General features: G+C 30.5%; 1 protein-coding gene across 3 annotated transcripts in view; it reads right to left on the minus strand.

Annotated features, from left to right (window-relative positions):
• Positions 1-21896, minus strand: part of trol (terribly reduced optic lobes) — a 278511-nt gene that overhangs the window by 163423 nt on the left and 93192 nt on the right. For 2 of the 3 annotated variants that reach the window (XM_088266064.1, XM_088266063.1), the window contains exons 3-10: positions 21001-21092; positions 19403-19443; positions 18800-18885; positions 18321-18483; positions 17802-17971; positions 17475-17612; positions 16590-16907; positions 13968-14078 (exon numbers count right to left, since the gene is read on the minus strand). In XM_088266064.1, the coding sequence (XP_088122190.1) occupies positions 13968-14078; positions 16590-16907; positions 17475-17612; positions 17802-17971; positions 18321-18483; positions 18800-18885; positions 19403-19443; positions 21001-21092 (1119 nt within the window). The remainder of the gene's footprint in view (positions 1-13967; positions 14079-16589; positions 16908-17474; positions 17613-17801; positions 17972-18320; positions 18484-18799; positions 18886-19402; positions 19444-21000; positions 21093-21896) is intronic. The other variant, XM_088266065.1, reaches the window with a different exon arrangement.

Consider the following 21896-nt stretch of genomic DNA (forward strand, 5'->3'; position numbering starts at 1 on the left):
AAAACAATAATTCACACATTTGGAGTTATTTTTCATGATTTTTACGCAAGCTTGAACGATATGTATATCCTATCTCAAAAACTCTAGCAAGCTGTTATTCTCTTTCTCCTACCTGTTATTTCTTATAAATTTTCTATAAAGCTGTAATATTACTCACCTTCTTCTTCTTATACGTCATCTGTACAGTGTACAAGTGAACTATGGATATTTTTTTTTGACATCTCATCAAAGATGAAAAAGAATATGGAAGTCTGGGCATTTAAGGGGCTTACTTTGATGATATGTCAAAAAATAATATGAAAATAACTCCTGTAATTGGAGGTAATCCAGATGTTGTGAACAAGTATTTGGACACACTCAAAATTTTGTGAACACTGAATAGTTTTTATGTACAATTGATGCGGATAGGGGTTTTATTTAAATTTTAAAATCTACATTTTATTACTAAACTATTTTAAAATCTGAAATAAGAAACGCTTGACCTCGATCGGATCGACTGAAGTAAAATATATTTTATTTAACGATTTTAAAGAAAATTATTGAACCAGAATAATAAATAACCTGGGTATTTATTTAGCTTTTTCGCTTATCCATATCGCCTACATGTCAGTTACAAATCGTAAATGACGCAGGCGAATTCTGAAAACAAGCGTTTTATTATTTATTTTTCGTTTGGTTCAAATTTATTTTTTTACAATATGAAAAAAAAAAAAGACTCGGAGCTGCTGACGTAACCACTCTTCAGCAAGATTAGCTGTCACTTTTCGCTTCGTACCATTTCCCTTTGATTTTCGATTAATTTCAATTCAATACTGACGTTATCTGTTTATTTGTTCAAAAAATGAGTTTATTCTGATACAAAGGAGAAATGATTTATGTATATAAGGTAAGTGTCTATAATACTGACCTAGTTTTTGTCTTAAGCCGGTCCATATTTTTAACATATTGATTTAATTTTAAAACAGCTTAATAAATTTTTAAATTTATTTTTATTTTTTAATGGGATAGTTTTATCCTTACAAAGTTAAAAAAATAATAGTCAAAAGTCAAGTGCATATATTAAAATCCACGCAATAAACAGTTAAAGGTTTTGTATTCAATACTGACCTATTCGAAATGGATTATTTCATAATACTGACCGGTGTTGCCCCTATTACTGACTATGAGTGAAATAAGACAACTCAATTCATATTTTAATATATTTTACCATATGTAAACTGGAGTAAGATAAAAGTATTTGTAATGGAAATAAATGTAAAAGTAAGTACTTATGTGACAATTTATTATTTATTAAAAAAAAACATATTGGTTAAACATAATGTATTGTTAATGTATTTTTTTAAGCTCTCTATAAATAAGTATTTCTGGAATGGAATAATTTTCTCTAGCATTTAGTAACACCGGTTCTGGAATAGTTTTTATGATTCCTTCTGAAGTACCGTAAAGTGGGTATACATTGCACCAAAATAATGCATTTTTTCAAAAAATTGTCTATTCAGATCAGGTTTTTTACTTTTTCTGAGGTTTCAACTATTGCAATGTAATAACACATATACCTGTAACATGTCTGATACGTTTTTAAATTTTTATCTATTTTGCCTGTATTTTTTTTTTATATTTATATTTTGGTGCAAAGTATCCCAGGGTAAAGTACAACTTTGCACCATGATATTTTCTTTACGCTTTTCGTACTAGAATTTAAATTTATGCAAAGTAAAGGCTATCCTACAAGTTTTGTTGCACCTTATGAAGGGTTTTGGCTCACAGTTCACTAAATGCAGATTATAATATTGTATAATTATGGAAAAATAAGACAATTGATAGAATTTTTTTTTTTAAATATTGAAAAATCTAACAAAAATGTTTTTTTTTTCAATACTGAAGGTTTAAAATTATATAAAATAAAAGGTGGATATTAAAACATATCGTACCATATAGGTAATATGAATTAAAATTAAATTAGGTCTAAATATGATCAAGTTCCGGGACGGTAAAGAAACCTCTTTTGGATTGCATTTTCGGTTCTTTTATGGAACCCGCTACATCCTTCCAAGAATATTGAAGAAAGTCTTCCTTCATCGGCCACTTCCACGATTTGAGACTCTCCTGCATGGATTTAACAGCTCTGTCTTTCTTTATTTCCAAAATCTGTCCCGGAAATTTTTCTCCTTCATAATGAAATACGACATATTCTCCTACCTTCGTTTTTACTGGTCCTAATGAAACGGAAGAACAAATACGATAACTGGTTTCAGTCATCGTTTTTGTTCTTCTCCCTCTTCCTCAAAACTTCCGTGTGAACTATAATCAGTTAATGCTAGATATGCTGGAAGTTTCGATGCGGAAGGTGGGATCATTGATGTAGTTGGTTCAGGTAGCATTTGTGTCTCGTCAACGTTCATTTCGACATTTGGATCGTGAGCAATGCTCTTACCTGGTTCTATCGGTATCGTTTTCCTGCGTTTTAAGACTGAATTCTTTGGGTTGAATCTGTTTTCTTCCAAAAACTGTTGAAAATTCTGGCGCACGTCATCGTCATACGCTTTTAATGGCAACCGATTAAGCAACTGACTAGTTTTAGCAACAGTCAAGGTTTTATGTCTTTGCAAAAATGATCTTATCCATTCAGAGCCTGGTACGTTGTTCTTTAATATTCGTACTCTTCTGCCAAATTTATCCAAATAGGCTATTAGAATGTAGCGAATGTTAAAAACACTCACTGGGAAACCGTACTCACTCATATCTACTATGCAGTTTACGAAGGATTGCTCTTCGCCCTTGTCACATATCGGAGGTTTTCCCACAGGTTTTGTGTGCTGACCTTTGAGCTTATAGTTAATCGTCCTTCTGGGGATTTTGAAAATTTCTTCAGCCGTTCTTTGATTGATTGTACCATTTCGAATGGCTTCTAAACACTGCTCCACTCTCTTCGGTGTAACATCGCAGTATCGTCTGGCTTAAGGCCGCTGTTTGTGTGTTCTTGACATTTTTGAAAAAATATACCATCAGGAATTAAGTAAGTACACAAAACCTATAGATATTTAGCAAACATGTCAAGTTGTATTAGCCGTTTTAAGACTTTTCATCAAATTAATTAACTATGGCCTTTTGTGGATACTTTGCACTTGGTGCAATGTTACCCCAAATATGGTCAATACAAGTCAGTTCTTAAAAAAATATTATTTTTACATAAACTTGACAACGTAACTAAAAAATACAGCATTTGAGAAAAGCAGGGCCTATCTACCTACGATTTAGAGACCACTCACTTGTTGTAACTAGTTTCAGTATACTGATTCCACTGGATTTTTTCGGACACAATTTTCAGACAGAAAACTTTCTTTACGTTCGGACAGGAAAAACGCATTGAAGCAATAGCGACCGACTGTTACTTCTGTAAACTAAAAAGTAGATTGAAGTGCCATCTATCAGAAACAATAGAAAGTAGAATGAAAAATGACGTGTATCAGAGATGACCAGCTCTACAATTTCTTTACAGAAGGTGGTGCAAAGTATCACCCATGGTGCAAAGTATACCCACTTTACGGTATACTATATAGTATCCTGTTTTTCTGGCACTTTCAGTTCAGGCATACCATGACCTTGATCAAAGCGGAACCATCCTTTTTGGGATTTATTACAATTCCTAAAAAATTCCCCTTCCTACTTTACAATACAGGACTCATTTTATTTTAGTTTTTACGAGGAAGATTTTTAGAAGACCCTTGGTGATTTTCAGTTTTTTTTTTCTTCTTTTCTGCCACTTTATCTTCTGGCACACAGAGACTGCTTAACCTTTCCTGTCCGGAGTAAAAAAAAATAATCCGCGGGTTACGAAGGGGGAACTGGCAATACCCCAAGTAAAATTCTATAAATACAGGTTTTTCACAAATTCGACTAATGTCAAAATGTTTATCATGCTATTGTTATTCTATTTTTTCCATTTTAATTTAAATTTTCTGCAATAAACAATAATTTTCAAAAAAACATAGTTGTTAAGAAGTTTTCTGCGGAAATGACATTCAATTCCGCCTAAAATTCAAGCAACACTGGATACTAGGCGCTTCGGCCGGAAACGATGCGAGCGAGAGGGGGTGAGGAAAGAAAGAGAGAGAGAGAAGCATACTACTCAGCGGGTTTCTAATTTGTCGTTATATGATGGTGAAAAAAAAACAAAGAATGGTAAAAAAAAATCAGATAGCGAGAAACAATACAAAAATGACATTACGTTGTATGAACAGTTTGGACTTGGGTTTGGGAATATCTGTCCATCTGTAGCCTGATTTGGAAGTGAACAAATTTTCTTCATTTCTACTGTTGTCTACCATATCTACGGGCTTGACGCTGTTAGAGTCAGATTCATCAAGTTCTTGGATTATATAGTTATCTGAGTCGGCGTCGGAAGCATAATCTTTATTTTCTAACCCTAAATGGAATTCATCATCACTTATATACATACATCAGTGTCCGTATAGCTCAGAAGTTGCTCAATCATATCATCTGTCAATTATTTTCCACTCATTGTTAGGGTAAAGTAAATATTAAAATTATGACAATTTAATTACAGTGTAAAAAGGTAGATATTTATAAAATAAATATGAAAATGCAATTGCACCAAGAAATATCAGTAGATAATTTAAATTAATAATAATTCTTATTAGAAACGAAAAAAAAACACTCTGTATTTGCCAAATAACGCTTGCGTATCGGGAACACGATTCACACGCGTGCAAATTTGACGATCTACCGCCGATGGTTAAACTGTGTATATATATATATATATATATATATATATATATATATATATATATATATATATATATATATATATATATATATATATATATATATATATATATATATATATATATATATATATATATATTTTTATATATATATATTTATATATATATATATATATATATATATATATATATATATATATATATATATATGTATATATATATATATATATATATATATATATATATATATATATATATATATATATATATATATATATATATATATATATATATATATATATATATATATATATATATATATATATATTCTACTAACCCTTATCCGCACCCGATGGTGCACTGCATCTGCACTGATGTTGTATTGACGCAGTGTTATCTCGATAGTTACTTACATGAAGGCAAGGTGATCACTCATGCGAGTATAATGGATTCAGTTTATGTTTGATAATAAACAAAGTTTTTTTGTTGATATTATGTTAAAAAAGAAAAAGTAAATTGTATTTTAACATAAGAAAAATCAAAAAAAGATGGCTCAGAACGAAACTCCTTTTCTGAAATAGTATGTGTTTATAATAGTGATCTAGATTCGTTTCTATTACTGACCGCTGAAACTATTTATTATAATTATAAAACCAAGCAAAAATATATAGGTCGGAATTAGGTCCTCATAATCCAAAAACTGTATGCTATCCAAAGCACGCAAGAAATTTACGTATTTTAGAATTTTAACAAATTTATGTAAACTTTAAAAATGGTCTCGTCTTACTCATTACTGACCTATAGGTCAGTAAAGGAAACTATTGAAATTTCGGGTGAATGTAATACTGACAACTTTTATTTTATAAATGTATTGTATTAATCATATGGTTATTTCACAAATACTTTGTTTTTTGTAAATTCAAGACACAAAACTAACTGACACATATAAAAAATTTGTAAATATCAATCATATAAAAATAATACACCTTAAAAATAAAACTTGAAAGATTAGGCTTGTCTGTTAAGGATTTTCCGTGTGCGCGCGCTACTTGCCAGATGTCCAAACTATAACTGGTATTTCAAATATGAAAAATCAAAATATTGACTGTAAAACATTATCATCACATAACACAAGCATGGCTGCAGTGTTGGTAATATTAAAAATTAGTAATAATTGAACCAGTGTCTTATTATCTGTTGTTACTTTGAAATAGGTCAGCAATAGGGGCTAGGTCAGTTTTATAGACACTTACCTTATATATATATATATATATATATATATATATATATATATATATATATATATATATATATATATATATATATATATATATATATATATATATATATATATATATATATATATATATATATATATATATATATATATATATATATATATATATATATATATATATATATATATATATATATATATATATATATATATATATATATATATATATATATATATATATATATATATATATATATTATCGTAATATAATCATTACTTTTACCTGTTCTTATATGTGTGATATTGTGACTAATGGGTAACTTTTACATATTCGGTTACTTGGGATTGTGTTTGTTACATTTTTTAGTTTTATATTATTTCCAGCTTAAGTATTTGATGTAAAATTGTTAAATAAATTACGATCTAGCCGTTATTAACTAATAATTAAAATAATAAACGACTTTTCTAGACATCGATTTCACTCGGTTTTTTATTCGATGTCTCTTATCTGCGTCAAATTAATGATTGACCTTTTTTTAAAGACATTTAGACATTTCTCAAAGACGAAGTAATTTGTGGAAAAGGATATAAAAGTCTTGGAATAAGAAAAGAGCTTTTAAAATTTCACAGTTACATAGAAATTTTTTTTGTATATAAATAAATAATTCAAGCAAATGTGGTAAAGTTTAATTAATCGCTGCATTGAAATTTACATCTCAAAAGCACATGGATCGTAACAGGATCAAAGTGTACAGCCAATTGGCAGAATTATTGAATGTCTGTCAAACATAGTCAGTCTTGGAGTGTCTTTTGATTATCATCAGAATGACTAGATGGCTGGTAAAACAAATATAAGATACCCAATACTAAATACTGATTTTACAATATAAGTCTGTCCGTCTCCATGTTGGAGGTCCCGTGCAAATAAATATTAGTGATTTTTCAATCTAATATTTATTTCATATGACCCTGGACTGGTAACTGAAGCGGAAGGCTGATCACCATTTCCTTAGTGTATTTAACGATCAAGATAACTTTGATTCTTTACCATGCAATGCTCTTTATACCATTTGATGAGGGTAAGAAAAAAATTATGTGTAAAATGCAGTTTCCCCAAAAATGACTAAAAAAACTATTTTGAAGTACTTATATGAAAAATCATGAAATTATTCACGAATTTTGGTTTTATCAATTGTGAGTACCTACATATATCGCTCACTCCTTTTAAGAACGTCATAAATCAAAAAACTTGATTTTTCAGGAGAGCGTTTTTAAAGTTTAAAAATATAACACAATGTTTTTAAAATAAATATCAAGCCACTTATTGAACGTTTTACTGCGCAACAAATCTTTTTAGGTAAAACCTGAAAGTTTTTTCTGCATTTGAAAAATGTTTAGTTTATTTAAAAAAATAATAAAAACAACACCTTTTCTTCAAAATGCAAAAACAACACTTTCTGCCCTGTAGCGAGTGAATATTAAGTTAAAAATATGCCTCTTTTGCTGGGATATAGTACATTTTCTGGGCATTCCGAAAACACGCACAGCTGAAAATTGACGATTTTTATTTATGACGTTCTTGAAAGAAGTGAGCGATATGTGAATATACTTTTTTATGGTTAACGACTCTAAAAAAAATTGCTTTAATACATCTTACTACATTTATCTCCCAATACGTGTTGGGTCATATAAAAAGTCTGTGCGGTTTTTTGGTACATCTTTGACCAAAAAATTCTGTACTGAAAATCAAATTTAATCAAGTACCTACGTATTGACCACTATTATTTTTGACCTCTTGCCATTTTTCGGGTAGCTTCATAATTCCATCGGAATACAACTTCTATGGTTTATCCGAGTTTATTTGGCTGTGAAAGTGATTTTCAGCGATTTTCGGTCGACCAATTTTTCACCATCAAGGGATTTTTACAGAGACCGAAACAAATGGTAATCAGACAGTGCACGATCCGGACTATGTATATGGAAAATGCATCAAAACTTTCCAACCAAGAACCATCAATTAGTTCTGAGTCACGTCTGTCGTTTGAAGGTCACTAGCATTTGACCATGATCACATGCATTTGATATTCTCGTCTTATATGGTCTTTAATGATTTGCTTAAAAAATGGTTCGATTTCGTTGCGTTTCAGCAGCATTTCACTAATGGTAATTCGGTCAATAAAATTTCTTTGCGTTAATTCACGTGGCACCCAAACATTGCCCTTCTTTTTGTAGCTTGCTCTTTTCAAATGATTTCAAAGTGCCATGTGGATGATGTTTAGTTTCTCCGCTATTTTTTTCTTGATTTTTTTCCGCAGATACTTTGTGGCACACTTTATAAACTTTATAAAAAAAAAACATCTAAGATTTTTACGGATTGTGGAAATTTTTGGTGAGAGTATTTTAATGTTTTTAATGCTTTAGAACTAAAATAAACCCTGATGATGACAAGGTTCGTGTCGAAACCGGTAGGTTAAATTGTGTTAATAGAAAAGTGGTTAAAACAAAGTTATTTAATTTTATAAAATTCTCCACCATTTCTTGAATGCTTGCATGTCAGTCTTGCTTCACCAGTTTAAAAATTTCATCGATTTTTTCTATGACTAGCCGACCAGAGGGAGATGCATCTTTGATATCGAAATTTCAGGAATAGGATCGAGTAAATAACTCCTGGGTCCTTCGTTTACTCAAAGCATTCTAACCGTTTACTTCACAAAAATTTCGTCAAATTTTCAACTTTTTTACCCTTTTATATTAAAAAAACATCACATAATTTTTTTCAAAAATGTAGACTAAAATGTCCCCTTTTAAACACATTTATGGCCATCAACATCATCTAGTGGCAAAAACCACACAGACTTTCTTTATGACCTATTATTTTATCTTAAAACACAGAGATAACTTTGAAAAGTCTAAATATATATATATATATATATATATAATCTTACTACATATATTTATAACTACATGCATACCGTTTCTAATATTTTTATAAAGAAACATGTGTTCATATTCAGCCAATATAAATTGAAAATTATTTTTTTTTGACATCTCATCAAAGATGAAGAAGAATATGGAAGTCTGGGCATTTACGGGGCTTACGACCGTCATAGGCTGGTTTAAGTGATCACTTTACACACGTGTAACATTCACCAATTCTACCCATTATTGACAACCACACTACTCAAATTCTTGGAAGTTCTATATATATGAACCAATTTAGAAACCTTGTTCAAGATTCACTAGAACTTCACTAGAGACATCTATTGGTGAGATGTAAAGAAGCTTTTTATTAAGCAGAAACTCTTATATTAGTATGTGAGATCCGAATCCTGGATTATAATCACACACATGAGAAACGCCAGAAAATACCATTTTCATTTTTATTATTAAGCTTATAATTTGACCAGATAATTTATTTACAACATTTTGAGTGTGTCCAAATACTTGTTCGCAAAATCTGGATTATCTCCAACTACAGGAGTTATTTTCATATTATTTTTTTTTGACAGAATTGGTGAATGTTACACGTGTGTAAAGTGATCACTTAAACCAGCCTATGACGGTCGTAAGCCCCGTAAATGCCCAGACTTCCATATTCTTCTTCATCTTTGATGAGATGTCAAAAAAAAATATGAAAATAACTCCTGTAGTTGGAGATAATCCAGATTTTGTGAACAAGTATTTGGACACACTCAAAATGTTGTGAAAATTATTGGTAAAGAGATTCCATGTTTTTAAAATCGATTCTGAGAGCATCGTAATATTAATATTCCTTATCAAATATTGAGGGCTGAACTATAAAATCTTGACTTGAAGTCAATGCTGACGGTGATAAAGTGTAAGTCATAATATTATTTTAAATGTGACTTCGTAAACATCATTAATTGCCATAGTGTATTTTGGCACGTATGTCAATGGAATTGGGTGTGTTCGATAAAGATGTAAAGTGAACCAAAACACATTTCACGATATCCAAGCATAGTATAAAAAAAGTGCTATGTATTTATAAAAAATAGATGGATGGCAGACGAATCAATAGATTCAATCATTTTTGACATATCAACATAGATGAAGAAGAATATGAATGTCTGGGCATTTACAGGGTTTACGACCGTCATAAGCCTACTTTACTATTGACAACCACACTACTAAAATTATTGAAACTTCTAGATATTTTGATCAAACTCGAAACACAGTGTGCGAGAGTTCACTAGAGACATCTATAGTGGGCTGAGATAAGCTTTTATCAAGCTGAGACTCTATCATTTGCATGTGAGGTCTGAATCTTGGATTACATTCACATTCTTGAGAAACGCTAGACATCATTTTTTTAATTTTTATTGAAATTATTTGGACACCTTCAATATGTTGGTTTAAAAATATTGTTATTTATTAATAATTTATGTATGTTATCGTATCTACGCATGACATTTCAAATAGTATAAGGCCAGTCGAATTATTGTTAGGGTAATTTTTTTTAATTAGCGCAACCTAGTAAAAATTTAAACTTAAATACATCAAATTCGTATTTTTTTTAAGCAAAAGGGTGAATTAATGAATATGAAATAAATTCCTACGATCACAACGTTTTTCTTTTCCCAATGTTTTTGGTAATTCTATAAAATTTTTATAGTGAGTCCACAGAGGAACACGCGCTTTGCTTTAAACATATTATAATGACACTCGACCGACGCGGAACTCTTTGCTTAAGACATCACTATCCCTCTAGCAAATACACTTTGGTGAGTATTTTCTTTTTTTTTTAAAGAAAAACTTAATTTACATAACATCATTAAAATATATTCTGTATTTAAAGCATTATGTTTTTGTTTTTGTCCTTTTATGTGCAACATGAATTTATATTGCAAACCTTGGATATATTGACAATTGATGTATAAACAACAAATTTATTTACACGAATGTGTGATTAGTTTTACGGATCACATGCCAGTTGAATATCATATCGTAGATATGAGATATTTTAGCTGACTCGGTCGGAAATCGTCCATGATCTTTGATTCTGTTTTAGTACTTGAAATGTGACGTAATTTGGCATAAAATGGTAATTTTCTTCCCGTTATGTGTGAGCAAGTATAAAAATGACGTAGTCCAATCGCTCGCGTAAGAGGTTTCTACAACGCAAATGCATACCGCAAAACTGATTATCTGTTCTACCCGTCGTTGAGTGTATAGCGGGAAGGGTGGGTGGGTGAACAAAGTTTGAAGATACAACTCACCCTCGAAAATCTGATCTGTTCCCCCCCTCTCCAGCGGCGGCTGGGGGTTGTAAATGGTTGAAGGAGGAATCAGTGGCGTATTTACATCCACTTATACGACTTACATATACTTCTACCCAGCCCGCGCACCTACAGGCAATAATCCCCAACAAAAAGGCAACATATCCGAATTATCTGCATAGTATAGTATATTTAAAAGCATATACTTATCACCTCTTCGCATTAAAAGAGTAAAATTTCCAAAAATATTCAAAATTGAGTTAATATGCGGAAACGTTTGATATTGACAAAAGAGCGTAGCTCAACAAACGCTCGCTTTGTTGCAAAGATTTAATTATTTCATTAAATATTATTGGTTTACTGCGTTTTTTTTTCTTTTTTTCTTTAAATATAATATTCATGTTCAAATTAAATCTTAAAAATTAAGCAACCTTTTATTTAGAAAAGTATTAAAACTCAAAACGATTATTTTTGTGACCTACGTTTCGACGACTATATTACAAAATTAATATATAATTTTATCTTACTTTGTGGAAAAATAAAAAGCAAATCATGAAAATATCATTATTATTAAAAATATTACACGTTAAACCTTTAAAACGCTCTTCTGTAAAATTAGTAAGTAAGAGAGTATACAGTTTTAATACGAGGAGGCGATATGAATTTTCAAATAATAACCCATGAATGTGTAGCTTGTCCCCTTAATGAAAGTAACCACAACAACAAAAGTCTAAGGATACAGGTATATTTTGTATTGTATGTATGTCTATATTAGTAAGGTGGAATGACGAGGCGATACGGATAACCTCCTCAATTAATGACCTCAACCAAGGAGTAAAAGTTGAACCCCTGGGATTAGGCATAGGCGATCGAATAAAATAACGACTTCTTTAAAAGAAATCGTTACTAAATTCGGTTATAGGATTCAATCATTTAAACCTACCGTGTCAATCAGTGCACAAATTCGATTGCGTATTTCTAACTTTTAATGACAATTTGATATCATAAACTTGCGTGGAAAAAATTGTCAACCTAGAAAAAATAATTAATGCCATCTAAGTCAGATAACCGTAAGTATCAGTTACCCATTCACCACATCTCTACCTGGGATACATCATAAGAACGAACGGTAACAACTTCTCCAGGAAATTCTAATGAGTTGAGGGTAGAAAGAGCAAATGTTGGTTAAAATGGGATCCAACATTATCCGATTTCAGCTGTTCGTTTATTCAGTAATGAAGTGGTGAGCGGGTTCAGTGTCTCGGTTATCTAAGTGATTAAATTCGTGTTTTTCTTCTTCTTCAAAACTTAATGTTATCCTGGCTCGGAGAGTATATAGCGTATGGCATAATAACCACCCTTCAAAAAATTAACGATCAAGTTGGCATTGAACAGATTAAAAGAATAAATATAGTTTACAATTTTAGGTGACACATTTGGATTCATACAGGGAGCTCAAATTTTTATTTTTATATGATATCATTTGTTACGTTTTTTTTTATCAAAACAAAAAATGTTTTTCCATTTTTAATTTAAGTTTCACTTAGATATTACCGCAAAGTGACTTCCGAATCAATTAATAAAATCAAAAAATATCTATGTATATGTTTTTTATGGTTCTAAATTTCATGAACTAATTAGTAGATTTTAGGAAAATAAAGAAAATTAAAAGAAAAAAAAAATTAAAAATATGTTTATATTAAAAAAAATTATAAATATGTTTATATTTTTTTGATCCAATAAACAATTTTTTCACGACGTATTTATTTATTTAAAAAGGTAAAGATACCATAGCTTCAAAGGAAAGAAAAACGTTTCATTGATCGATTGAATATTTTAACATCTTTTTCATGTTTTCCGTCCCCGTATATATGAAATACATATTTTATTTGGGAATCTATACTTTAATATAATGTTTAATGTAATGCATATAGAGGTGCTTGGTAAGTATACTTCTTGGGATAAATTGATTGTTGTAATATTTTATTTTAATAAAAAAAATAGTTATATTTTCATGAGTGTCTCATAAATAAACATTTCCGTCGGATTGTGGAAGATCGGGGGACTCGAACAGAAGTACTGAGGCTCAGAATGCCCGAGACTTACCACGGAACCACAACCCAGCAACCCTTAATAAAAATTAAAAGCTATATTTTCAAAAATAGGGTTACTTTGTTTTTTTTTAAACCTAGGTTTATAACCATTGTAAAATTCTAATGTATTTTTAAATATTTTTTTAGTTAAAAGGATCATTTCTACGTGTTTATACCTACACGTTTTATATATTTTTTCCTAGATTTGAAAAAGCTTTCAACTCTGTAAAAAGTACAGACATCAATGCAATAATTTTGAAAATTCACCTACGTTTTTAACAAAGACGAAATAATTTTATTCGTCTGCATTATTTAAATATAATTTATAATATTATAACATATAAATAACATGAATCCTTAAAATTGTATACTAATATAACTCTCTTAGATATACGTACATTTTCCCTCATGGTAGGAATGCAACCCCGTTTGCCCTAGCCATTGTTTATTAGTATTGCCTATTCTTATTTTCATCTCCTATAGTACGAGTAATTCGTCGTGCATTTTTCCACAAAACGATGATGTATCTTTAATTAATAATAATCAATAATAATAAATTTGGATAACTTATATAGCGCCATATTGTGATTCTGATTTTGGGTACCTACATGAATGATACTGAATAAAAAAAATGTAATAAAAATGTTTCACTTACTGCTACAATCGCGTTCGTCAGCGCCATCTATGCAATCCGGAACTCCATCACATCGTTTGGACTTCAGCACGCACCGAGAGATGTCGCACACCATCTCGTCAGATTGGCAATCTGTTGAATATATTCAGAAACACATTAGCGGTGATATACACCTTCACATGTTTAAATATCTTTAAAAAAAAACTTTTCACAATTTCTGAAAAAAAATTGTTCCGATGCTTAAGAAGTTGTTTTTCAACATTTTAGACTAGAAAATATATTCCAAAAACAAGTAAAATACCATGTGTCTTGTAATTTGTAATCAAGTCCCAGACTACAAGACGAACCAGAAAATATAACATAAAACCTCTTAAAGTAATAATCCTTGTGTAAATAAAATAATATATTATGACATCTCAATACAGATGAAGATGAATATGAAAGTCTGAGACACCCAAAAATATGGTCACCCAAAATTAATGTGATGAAACATTGTGTTTATAATTTTCGAATATTTTAAAAATTACATGTATTGTGTCAGTTTGAAAATGTATTATAATTTTTTAAACGTTTTAAAGTCAAAGCTCCCTACGTAAAAACCAAATTTTATTGCTGCATATCTGTTAGCATGATTTAAATCTTTCTAGTGTTAGATAATTATATCATCTTCTCTCTGGCAGAACATCGAATTTACCAATTTGATTCTTATATGCTCATTAGGGCAGTTAAAAAAAACTCATTTATTATAAGTTTGTATTACAAAGGCAGTCAATAAAAAGCACTAAACTGCTTAGTCGTATTTTTTTCTATAATTGCTATATTTAAGAAAAAATAAATAAAAAGACCCTACGTTATATCAAAAAATAACAACTTCAGTTGAAAGAATTTTTATATTTACGTGGTAAAAAATATTTAGAATGCAAAATATTTGGCGGCTGAGTAAATGTAAATCAACTTTTAGAGCTTCCAATGCCATTAAAAGCCTTTTGAAGACTATCAATGAAAATTCCAATTTTTAGTATTATATTATAATAAATATATTACCTTACATTTTGTAGAGCTTTTGAAAATGATAATCTTCTAATTGGCATATAAGAATACTTCATTTTTTAAATATTTTTATTATTTGAAAAAAAAAACAGTTTTGTAAGTTTACTCAGAGATAACGAGATAAAACTAATGGCGGATTTAATAATAAATTATGTCATTAAATACTATGTGTGTGAATTATTCTCTAGTTAATATGAAGCTTACATTTTAGTTATTTTAATATTTAAAAAATCAGCAAAAATGTTCATTTTTAAATTGAATGAATAGAAAGCTTATTTTAAAACTAACAAAAAACATTTAATTTTATGTTATGTTGGAGATGAAAAATTCCATGCTGAAAACCATTATTATGCAAAGCATTATTTCTAGAAAAATACAGTAATAACTGGATAATTTAGATTCCGGGGATAGAATTTTAAAAAAAGTTAATCACGAATCGCACAAATAAAATTTATACTGGCCAAAATGGGTTTTCAAACAGAGATTACCATTTGGCACTAAAAAAATATGAACCATCCCAAAAATGTAATCATCCAGTATTCACAATATTTTGCACAATTATCATGTTGAAGATGTGACTCCTTATACATGTAGTAGAGAAACTAGTGTTTGATAATCACTCCTCCTTTTTATGCAAACTTATAACGTTTCGTAATGAATTGATTTTTCCTTCTTTTTGGCGTTGTAAAATTAAGATATAAGTAAGGGTTAATTGATTGCGATGAAAAATTGTCATTGCCTCTACAATTTCGATCTATTATTATGAAATATTTGTATAAATAAGTACACAATATAAATACGTTTTATTAATCATAATAAATTGATGCTACTTATTCCTTGGACTGCTAAATGTACCAAAGTTTTAATTTTCAAAAAAATAGTAGTAATAACAGAAAATATTCACGACGTATATTTTTTTACAATGGAAATTTCGCTAGGAAGAACGAGAGAAGGTCGTACTAACAGGGACAGTTGAAGGAGAGCTAGACGAGAAAGGTCTCCTACAAACAGATTAAAGAGCTAATTGTATTTTCCTTCAAGTTGTCCCAAATATGGGAAGAATGGAAGCAAATCATGCACATAGTTCCAGACATCGAGGATGCTACGACGACTGGTAGGTACAGAGCAATCTTAGCGTATTTCAGCAGGCACTAAATGATTCCAAGGCGCTTTTGATTGTTTTTTTTTCTCGACTTGTTTGTTTTCTTGACTCATTGTTCACGTGGTAAACAAATACATCTATATCTACAAATATATTATATTAACATCCTAAGATCTATTACGATTAATCCGAAATCGCGGATTATCGGCGGTTATGACTAATCGTAATCGTAGCAACATCACTAGGGTAAATAAATATTAACTCTAATGGCGATGATTGTAGGTACCTAAAAGTAGGAGAAAAATATAAGTACAAAATAAATCGGAATAACACAACACGGCAACTGTCGTATGAATTGCTTGATGAAATGTATCGAATGTCCCTTGTAAAGATGCATTAAAAAGTAGTTATGTTAATTAAAGAATGTGAAGGTGCGACAGATATTAGTCTGTTTAGAAGCCCTGATGCTATAAAGTGTTCATTTTTTCCACCTGATTCCGCGGGGCAATTGCTTTCGTCGTCGCCGTTGGGACAATCGGGAGTTCCGTCGCACACTTGGTCCCTGCAGATGGTGACCGAGTTGTCGGGACAGCGGTACTGGTCGTCGGCCCTGCACCTGGGCGGCTCCCGGGGCGGCGCGCCCCCCCGCAGCGGGGGCTCGGTGGGCGCTGCGGTGGGCCCTTCTTCCGTGGTAGTCTCCTCTTCGGGCACTCGCTCTTCGCCGCCTCCCGGCCGACCGGTTATTGCCGTCTCTGTCGCGGGAACTGATTGCCTATCCCCTTCCTCGATTTCCACTTCGATAGGTGTTCCTTCAGTACCACAATTAATGTATTCATATTTTGTTTATTGTTTCGGCATTAACTTTGTGGTAAGACATGTAACAATGATTAAAGAAAACACTTGTTTTATACCACTTGAGTTTTATTAAAGACTACATGTTTCGGAAGTTAAACTTCCATAATTAAGGTCTGTATAATAACTGTGTAATAGTTATTATACAGACCTGAATGATGGAAGTTTAACTTCCTAAACATGTAGTCTTTTATAAAACTCAAGTGGTATAAAACGAGTGTTTTCTTTAATCATTGTAATGTATTCATAGATGCAAAAACATAAATTGAAACAAAAAAAACATGTTGTCACCTTCGTATTAACAGAAAACTTTAACTCAAGATGGCTTTAACGACCAGATTGATCTTAAACATTTTTACTTCGAGATTTTAACCTGATTAAAACCCATTTATTATAAAAACTAGACTGTAAGAAATAAAATAAAAATTAATATTAAATTAGGAGAATTTCATCTTACGTTGATCGAAAATCGGACACAAAAAAATAAAACCAAAATCGAATTTAAATGAAATAAAAATATGTACCAGGATCGCAGCCGAGTTCGTCGGAATTGTCGGAGCAGTCGCTGACTCCGTCGCAACGTTTGCCGTCCGGAATACACTCTCCGTTTCTGCAGCGCACTTCGTCCACGGGGCACTCTCGGCGTGGCTCCAAGAGGTCAGCTAACCCGATTCAAGTCAGACAAGATACGCCAAGTGATGGTCGAACGAAGATCAGCAAGCAAAACGTGACCAATTGAGGGGAATAAAAATAAAAATAAATCATAAATGAAAAAGAAAAAGAAAAAGAAAATAAAACAAAATAAAAGTTTCTTATAAATAAAAACATAACTTTATGTATTTAATCATTACCGTCGAATTGTTTGTAGCTGAACTCTTCATCGGAAACAATAACTTTGCCCAGACGGCTGGTTTCTCGAATGTGTCTCCTCAAAAAGTCTTGAATTTGATCGGTGTTGTAGAAGTCGATGGTCTGAAGCTCCAATGTTACTTTGCATGTGAAGCTATCCTCAGGTCGCGATCTGAAAACATAATTATCAAAGCTTTAATTGAATTCTATTCTATGATTGCTCTAAATGTATAAACTAATCCCAATATTGATATTGTTTTTCGATTTTTATTTACGCTGGTATGTCAACATTCATGAGAATCAGCAGCTACCCAAGAGCTTTTAAGCTGTAAAATATCTCAATTTCGAAGGGTTTAAATAAAAGATTTTTAAAGTAAACTCGCGCTATGTGTTAAACTGAAACTATTTGACGTTATGGTTGATACTAGATCTCGGTTTAATCAGCAAACGTAAGGTACAAACAAGGTTTAAAAAATAAAATTTAAGGCCCAAAAGCTCTTCGACAAATAACGTAATCTTACTGTATCCTGACGAGGCGAGCTCGCTGCTCTCCCGGAAGTCTGTCGAAAAGCTCATTTACTCCATCTGCTAGATTTCTCGACAAGTTCTGGAAAGGCAAAGAGTCCCGATTCGAGAACTGTTCCTGGTAAGGCTCCCGAACTACGAACGATACCCGTATTGTTACTGCAATCAAAGGAGAAAACAAACCATAAATTGAGACATGTAAGGACATTTTAATTAAATACATACTGTGATTCTCATTGCAATGTATAGCAATTTTCATAGAAAACTTTTAATTATCTGGAATCGAGTTTTACTTGAAATAAATTAAGCGAATTTTAGTGATGTATCTTTTAACTAATTTCTTGGAAAAGCGGCTTAAATCTCGCCTTTTTAATGATGATATTATCATATAAGTATGATAAATCGTCGAGGAATGCTAAGTATTTCTAAGAACATTATAGTTTTGAAATAACTTTGATAATTTAATACCACTTACACTCTTTTCCTGGAGGGAATGATGGGGGATGTTCATCATCACCAGATCCTGATGAAGATCCATCGTCATCGTCGTCTCCCATCGCTCTACATGGGATTAAAATTATTACCCGTTAAAAATATTGCAGTAAATTGTACATATTTTGTAATTGATTGTATACTAATTTTATAATTCAGGTTTTTTTTATAATTTTTGTACAAATATTATAAGAAATAAAAAACTGATATCTAATTTAATAACTTAAATATTTTATTTAACTCATTCTGGGATGCATGGCATTATACCCAGATGCATGGCATTATACATATGCATAGTAATAATAATAATAATAATTTGGATAATTTGTATAGCGCCATTTTCGTAAAATAATACCTCAAGGGCGCTTATAAATACATGGATAATAATACTAATAATAGGAGATGATGATAATGATATACAAAAAATAATAATAATAAATGCGTCGTCCCTCGGTCTCGGGCCGTCGAGTCTGGAGCGGGGAAAGGATGAGCCGACAAATTAAAACGCCTTCCTCTTCATCCCATGGGCTGGAGAATGGTCAAGGTGTTGGGCAGGACGATTATAAGAATTAAAATTCAAAGTTACCTTTTTATTCTTGAATGGCCAATTTCTGTCTCTTTGTCGTTCTGAAAAAAATGTATACAATTTATCATCCAAAGCATGTATATATTTACATTTACATATACAAATATATATATATATATATATATATATATATATATATATATATATATATATATATATATATATATATATATATATATATATATATATATATATATATATATATATATATATATATATATATATATATATATATATGTACATTTTTTTTGGTTCTTGGTAAGTTTTTTGTTCAATTGTTAATTTATGCATGTTTTTTTAATATAAAATAATAATCGATAAATAGTAATAATTTACGAATCTTTATCTAGATAAACGCACGTTTACAGTAAATAAACGAGTTATTAGATTATCGGGGATTATTTGAGCTAAACCTTTTTATTAGTATTGTTGTAAACACAATGTCGGATGAGATGATATTAAAGCTTTGAAAATGTGATCAATATCTTTTCTACAAATACAATATATAAATAATTTAAGTTATTTTCTTTCTTAGGTTAATGCCATTTAGGCCCTGGTTGATATTATTTATTTACTTTTCTAATATCTTATCTGGATTAGATTAGGATTATTAACTCCCAGAAGACGTTCACCTCTGATGGCAAGTAATTTAGGGTTTTCGTAAGTAAAAGCACATAAATATAACCTATAATAAATATAAGACCAGGGGCTCGAATCTACACTATGTCAAAGCTCATACAAATATACGTAATTACAAAAAAAATATGCCCGTAAATGTCCAGACTTCCATATTCTTCTTCATCTTTGATGAGATGTCAAAAAATAAAATTAAGAAAATATATATTATATAATTCATACACTCGTATATCAAAACCACCGTTTACAACATTTTGAGTGTGTCCCAATACTTGTTCACAAAATCTGGATTATCTCCAATTACAGGAGTTATTTTCAAATTATTTTTTGACATCTCATCAAAGATGAAGAAGAATATGGAAGTCTGGGCATTTACGGGGTTGACGACCGTCATAGGCTGGTTTAAGTGATCACTTTACACACCTGTAACATTCACCAATTCTACCCATTATTGACAACCACACTATTCAAATTCTTGGAAGTTCCATATATATGAACCAATTTAGAAACCTTGTTCTTGAATCACTAGAACTTCACTAGAGACATCTATTGGTGAGATGTAAAGAAGCTTTTTACTAAGCAGAAACTCTTATATTAGTATGTGAGGTCCGAATCCTGGATTATAATCACACACGTGAGAAACGCTAGAAAATACCATTTTCATTTTTATTATTTAAGCTTATAATTTGATTTAATTTAATTTAATTTGTTTCTAAATTGGTTCATATATATAGAACTTCCAAGAATTTGAATAGTGTGGTTGTCAATAATGGGTAGAATTGGTGAATGTTACACGTGTGTAAAGTGATCACTCAAACCAGCCTATGACGGTCGTCAGCCCCGTAAATGCCCTGACTTCCATATTCTTCTTCATCTTTGATGAGATGTCAAAAAATAAAACCATCGTTCACGTTTAGTAAAATAATTTATTTATGTTCATATATATTTTTTGAACGACTTACGTTTTGATCTATGAAGAAAAAGGCGTCTTCTTTTCTCCTCACGGATGGCAAAGGCTCTTCTGTAGTTGGAGTTGGAGACGAAAAGAGGTTAACTGAAAAATAAAAATTATTATTCTTAATCTATCTTGTATATAAAAGCATTGTTTACTTCGTGGTATGGTAATATAACACTCTCCTTATCATTCATCGTTCACTTTGTGTAATACAACTTTTAAGTTGTTTTTCACAAGGTTACGGTAAATGATAAGAAGAGTGTTTTCTCAATATTTTTAAAATGAGTAAGGATGTGTTTGCGCTTTACAGTCGTGCTTAAAATCAATGTTAAAAAAATAAAATAAAATAACCAAAAATCAATTTTGTGTAAAATAATTAATGAAAATAAAACACATAAATATTTAGAATCTATTTTATACTTTGCAACCAGTTATCACAACAAACAGACTGTCGCTCCTCACTAATAAAGCTGTATTATAAAAAGAATAAGCATACCCTGCCTACCTCAGAACAGGTATATCCAAATACCTAGTGAGGATAGACAGTGTCCAATTAAAAAAAAAATATATATATATATATATATATATATATATATATATATATATATATATATATATATATATATATATATATATATATATATATATATATATATATATATATATATATATATATATATATATATATATATATATATATATATAAATATGTATAACTTAAGAACAAAATTATATTAAATAATAAACGCTGTTCTGCAGCACTAAAATCTGAACCTGAATCAGATATTTTAATAAATATTTTTGAATGATGGAAGTTTAACTTCTGAAACATGTAGTCTATAATAAAACTCAAGTGGTAAAAAACAAGTGTTTTCTTTAATCATTGTAACATGTCTTACCACA

Source organism: Brachycentrus maculatus, unplaced genomic scaffold (genome assembly GCF_059751285.1).
Source record: "Brachycentrus maculatus isolate JH-2025_06_01 unplaced genomic scaffold, ASM5975128v1 h1tg000261l, whole genome shotgun sequence".
In the NCBI taxonomy this organism is placed as follows: domain Eukaryota; kingdom Metazoa; phylum Arthropoda; class Insecta; order Trichoptera; family Brachycentridae; genus Brachycentrus; species Brachycentrus maculatus.